Source organism: Chrysochloris asiatica, unplaced genomic scaffold, assembly GCF_000296735.1.
Source record: "Chrysochloris asiatica unplaced genomic scaffold, ChrAsi1.0 scaffold00441, whole genome shotgun sequence".
Taxonomy (NCBI): Eukaryota; Metazoa; Chordata; class Mammalia; order Afrosoricida; family Chrysochloridae; genus Chrysochloris; species Chrysochloris asiatica.
Window position 1 is genome coordinate 380,555 of NW_006408959.1, and position 6,318 is coordinate 386,872.

A 6,318-nucleotide genomic window follows, 5' to 3' on the forward strand; every position below is an offset into this window, starting at 1 on the left:
ATTTCACTGCAATGATTACAATTTCCTCCGTGCATCATCATTCAACAGTATTTGCATTTAAGTGGCAGAATTACTAGAAATGAAAATAAAAACCCCTTCCTTATTTGCCTACCTCAGCAGTGAGAACTAAATTTGTTATTCTTTATTTTTTTATCTTCATGTTCTTTATCTATTTCTACTTATTGTTTTTCCCAATCTATCCCCTTATAGTTATATTTTTGTTTTATAAAAAAGATACTGCACACCCTACTTTTACATTTTTTATTTTTATTTTACACTTTACAATGTATACCAGAGAGTGTTTTCAAGTGATTTAAACAGTACACACAATTTATTTTTAAATCTACCTAGCTAAAAAGGTGTATTTCTCAATTATTTAAAGTAAGCCTTCAAATCAGCTAGTTCAGATATATATGAACCTTGAAATAATGTTTGCAAAAACTGAAATTGTAGCCATCAAATATATATACATATAATCCACAGGAAATGAAACAAATATAGATATATATTTGTTGTTGTCATTGTTGTTAAGTGACATTGAGTCGATTCTAACTCATGGTGACTCTGTATAGGTTTCCGAGGAGCGGCTGGTGTGCTTGAATCGTCGACCTTGTGGTTCAAACTGACCTTTTGGTCTAGCTCATTTATCCACAGCACCACACCGGGACTCCATATTGTTGTTGTTAAGGGCCGTGGAGTTGATTCCGACCCATAATGACCCTGAAGAGGGTGTCCAAGGAGCATCTGGTAAGCTTGAAACTCTGACCTTGTTGTGCAAACCGACCTTGCGCATTAGCCCACAGCACCATACTAGAACTCCATATAAATACTTAACATATCTGCAATTTCATTTTTGGAAACATTATCTCATGGTTAACATATATCTGTATATATGTTTATTATGTTGTTGTAAAGTTCCATCAAGTTGATTCTGACTCATAATGACCCTATGCACAACATAACAAAACACTGCCTAATACTAATTCATCTTCACAGTTGTTAATCTTGAACTCATTGCTGCTGCCACTGTGCCTATTCATTTGATTGTAGGTTTTAGTCTATTTCACTCACCCTCCACTTTACCAAGCATGAAGCCTTCTCCAGTGACTGGTTCCTTCTGATAATATGTCCAAAGTATGAGAGACAAAGTCTCACCATCCTGGCTTCTAGGATAATTCTGGCTGTATTCCTCCCAACACAGATTTGTTTGTTCTTCTGGCAGTCCATGATACTTTTAATCTTCTCCAACACCATTATTCAAACGCATCCATGTTTCTATGGTATTCCTTATTCATTGGCCAACTTTCACATTCATATGAGGCTATTTAAAATATCATTGCTTGGGACAGCCACACTTTAACTTCAAACTGGCAGTTTTGCTCTTATGCAGCAGACTTGTTTAATCCAATACAACATTTGATTTCTTGTCTGCTGTTTCTATGTGTTGATAATGTTAATATTGTGTCATAAAAAATTGAAAAAATATATATTTAAAAATTCATTCTTAGGATCTTAATTTTTCTCTCAGCATTAAATTGATATCTCAAACTGCTTTTAATTTTCTAGAATCATTAGGATTTAAGCTTCAGAGCTCAAGCTACCACTCAAACTAATTTTGGGGGAAATCAGATCAGGAAAAAAAAAAAATGGTTATTTGGACTCAAGTAAACAATATAAGGCGCTCTGGTTATGTAGTGGTTACAAATTAGGCTGCGAACTGCAAGGTCAGCAGTTTGAAACTACCAGCTGTTCCGCATAGATGAGTGAGTGTCTCCAGTGCTGCCTCACTTTCTTAAAGATTTCAATTTTTATTCCTGGTACCTTGTTCTTTGCCAAGTCCTTTAATGCACCTTGGACTTCCTCCTTCAGTATCATTGGCTCTTGATCATATGCTACCTTTGAAACAGTTGAACATTAACCATTCCCTTTTGGTACAGTAACTGTGTATTCCTTCCATCTTCTCTTGATGCTTTCTGCATCATTCAATAATTTTCCCAGAGAATCTTTCAATAATGAAAGTCAAGGATTGAATTTTTCTTCAGTTCCCCCAGCTTGAGAAATGCTGAACGTGTTCTTCCTTTTTGGTTTTCTGATTCCAGATCTTTGCACATTTATTTGTAATATTAACTTTATCTTTTCGAGCTGACTTTTGAAATTTTCTGTTCAGCTCTTGTACCTCCTCATTTCTTCAATTTGCATTAGCATCTCTAATGCTGGAGATCAAGTTTCAGCGTCTCTTCTGACATCCATTTTTGACCTTTTCCTTCTTTCTTGTCTTCTTAATGACTTTGTGCTTTCTTCCTATGTGGTGTTCTTGATGTCATCCCACAACTCATCTGGTCTTTGGTCTTTAGTATTTAATGTATCAAATCTGTTCTTCAGATGATCTCTAAATTTAGGTGGACTATATTCAAGGTCATATTTTGGCTCTCGTGGACTTGTTTTCATTTTCTTCAGCTTCAGTTTGAATTTGCATATGAGTAATTGATGGTCTGTTCCACAGTCTGGTCCTGGCCTTGTTTTGACTGATGATATGCTATAGATAATTACAAAGCTTTTGAAAATATCTATACAGGGCGCTTCCAGAAATTTAAGCCTGATTCAAAAGAGGATATGGAACCAGTGAGATTGTTGCTGATAACTGATGGATCATGACTGAAAGCAGAGAGTGTCAGAATGATATTTACTTTGCTTTATTGAGTATGCAAAGGTATTCATAACAGTGTGGATCATAAAAACATTTTGGATAGTAGTTTGAAGAATGGCAGTTCTCGAACATTTAATTGTGCTCATTAGGAACTTGCACATAGTCCAAGAGGCAGTCATTTTAACAGAACAAGAAGATAACGAAAGGCTCAAAATCAGGAAAGGTGTATATACACACTGTATCTTTTCACTATATGTATTCAATCTGTATGCTGAGCTAATAATAAGAGAACCTGGATTATATTAACATGAAGGTGGCATTGGGATTCTTGGTATACTCATTAACAACCTGTGATATCCAGATGACACAACCTTGCTTGCTGGAAATAAAAGATTTGAAATACTTGCTGATGAATATCAAAGACTACAGTTTACAATATGCCTAGCATCTCATATGAGCCAATAAATAACATCCTGATAAATGGTGAAAAGATTGAAGGTGTCAAAGATTCCATTTTGCTTGGAGCCACAATCAATCTTTATGGAAGCAACAGTCAAGGAATCAAATGACATATTGCCTTAGGCAAATGTGCAGCAAAACACCTCATTAAAGTGTTAAAGACTAAAGATGTCAATTTTAGGACCAAGGTAAGCAAGACACAAGCTATAATATTTTCAATTGCCTCATATTCATTTGAAAGCTGGAAAAGTAATAAGGAAGACTGTAAAAAAAACCAACGCATTTGAATTGTGGTTTTGGGGAAAAATATTGAAAGTAACATGGACCACCAAAAGAATAAGCAAATGCTTTGGAAGAAGTACAGCCAAAATGCTCTATAGAGGCTTGAATGGAAATACTTTGTCTTTTGTACTTTGGACATGTTTTCATAAAGGGTCTAATCCATGGAAAAGGACAAGTTTCATAAAGTAGATGGTCAACAATAAAAAAAGGAAAAGACCCTCAAGGAGGTACATTGACAGAAACAATGGGTTCAAATATAAAAGCAATTGTGAGACTAGCTCAGGACATAGCAGTGTTTTATCTGTGGTACATACCTATTGCTATGAATCAGAATCAGCTGAATGGTACCTGACATGAACAAACAGTTTTCATGGGAATATTCATATACATATGGCAATATACATAATTTAAATTGATAACTAAATATGTTATTTATGATAAAATTATCATAATTTTCACTTCATTCATTATACAATAGGAATAAGAATATTATGAAGCTTAAAGAACACTGATAATTTATCTTTCAAAATATTGTTATTATGATTTTTAAGAGCCATCAAGTGGATTCTGATTCATAGCGATGCTGTATAGAGTTTTCTAGGACCTGTTAGCTGTCTGAGCTTCCTATCTTGTGGTTACCAATCTAGTGCTCATCCTACAGTATCATACCAGGACCCCATGCATACACTGCTGTTGTTAAGTACCGTTGTTTAGGTTATGACTCATATTGACTATGTATAGGGTTTCTGAGGAGTGGCTGGTGAGTTTAAACTGCCAACCTTTTGGGTTCAAACCGACCTTATGGTTCAGTGCATTATCCTAAGGATAACAATAGTTAATAGAAATAGAGAAGAGACAAGAGAAAAATAATTGAAAGTTATGTACTCATAATCTAATTCTTCATGTGTTTAGGGTTTCTCTCAGAGACTCATAATATGAACTTCCTCACCAAGAGATGGCCAATTCCACCATGATGATGGAGTTTCTACTGATCAGCTTTTCTGATGTATGGGAACTACAAGTTTTGCATATTGTATCCTTCTCTCTGATGTATTTTATGACTCTCATTGGGAATTTTCTCATTGTTATTGCTACCACTCTGGACAAGAGCCTTCATACCCCTATGTACTTCTTTCTCAGGAATCTCTCCATCTTGGATGCATGTTACATTTCTGTAACAGTTCCTAATTCATGTGTCAACTTCCTGATCAACAACAGTGTCATTTCAAGGGCTGGCTGTGTAGTTCAGGTTTTCCTAGTGATTTTCTTCGTATATTTGGAAATGCTGTTCCTCACAATTATGGCCCGAGACCGCTTTGTGGCTATCTGCCAGCCTCTCCACTATCCTGTAATCATGAATCCTCGGGTCTGCATACAGATGACAGTGGCTTCCATTCTCAGTGGTCTGGTCTATTCTGGATTCCATGCAGGCAACACGTTCAGGCTGCCCTTTTGTCATTCTAATGTTATTCATCAATTTTTCTGTGACATTCCCTCTCTGCTAAAGCTCTCCTGCTCTGACACCTTTAGCAATGAGATCACTATCCTTATCTCTGGTCTTGTGATTGGTGGAGTTTGTTTCTTCTTCATAATCAGGTCTTACATTCACATATTTACTACTGTACTCAAGTTCCCAAGTGGAGCAGACAGAGCAAAGGCCTTCTCCACCTGCATTCCTCATATTCTTGTGGTATTAGTCTTCCTCAGTTCAAGCTTCTACGTTTACCTAAGGCCATCTGATATTTCTGCATCCATCCAGGATATAGTCCTTTCTGTGTTCTATTCCATAATTCCCCCTCTTTTAAACCCAATTATTTATAGTCTTAGGAATGAACAAATAAAATGTGCCATCAGGAAAATCATTAAAAAAATAATTTCATCAGAAAATTTATAGGAAGTAGTTTCAGCTCACTCAAGACTATTAGTGAAATTCATGTGTTCAGCAACAAACTGAAATTACAGACTAGAATTATAAAAATGGAAATTTATTATGGAAATTTAGTAATAAGTTCATTAAAATACATAATGTATCAAAATATTTACTTTCTGAGGCTTTTGAATTATTTGAATTGGCAGCTTGATAAGAGGTGTAGTTTTATTAATATGCAAGCCCTTAAAATCATAAAAAATTCAAACCTCCCATTAAATATTTCATAAACGTCTTATCTTTTTCAATATTTTATGTTAAACTTCATCTTCTGTGTTTATAATTACTTAAATATTAATAAACTCACGAATAATAGTTTGTTAAGTTATTTTTAAGTATGTTTGTTGTTGTTATTGTTAAGTGCCATCCAGTCGGTTCCGACCCATAGTGGCCCTGAACAGGGTTTCCAAGGCTGTAAATCTTTACGGGAGCAGAAAGCCTCATCTTTCTCCTGCGGAGTAACTGGTAGTTTCGAACTGCTGACCTTGCGGTTTGCAGCCGGATTTGTAACCACTACGCTACCAGAGCTCCTTAAATGATATGTTTAGTATTCTATTGTTGAGGTCCTATGTTGGGGTCCCGCCTCGACAAGGAAGTGTGGCTGTCACGAAGAAGGGAGATCTGGTGGCGAAAGTGATAGAGGAGGAGAGAGACGAAATATATACAAAAAAGTCAGAAATACAGATATGATGCAAGCTGGCAGGTAGACAGATCTGCAAGCATTTTGCCTATCATTGCACAGCATTGCCTAGCATTGCATGCAGAGCTTACTCTATCTCAGCCTTTTATTCTCTTTTTTTAGGGAGGGATTTGTTACAAAGGAAGGATGCAATTTACTCAGGGAGGATGTCACAAAGGGAGGATGTGATTAAGACAGGGTAGGAACTGAAATGTGATTAATCATTCAAAACAGGACATAATGATTCACAGAAACAACTTTTAAGATATTTTCATAGTTTTTCTTAGCAATCTAACATTTTTATTTTTAAAAAGGTTCAATCAA

At 35.7% G+C, this 6,318-nt stretch overlaps 1 protein-coding gene across 1 annotated transcript in view; it reads left to right on the plus strand.

Moving 5' to 3' along the window:
• The first annotated feature begins 4,358 nt into the window (after positions 1 to 4,358).
• Positions 4,359 to 6,318, plus strand: part of LOC102817496 (olfactory receptor 14C36-like) — a 3,933-nt gene continuing 1,973 nt past the window's right edge. Inside the window, exon 1 of the mRNA XM_006877080.1 lies at positions 4,359 to 5,078. Coding sequence (XP_006877142.1) covers positions 4,359 to 5,078 — 720 coding nt within the window. The remainder of the gene's footprint in view (positions 5,079 to 6,318) is intronic.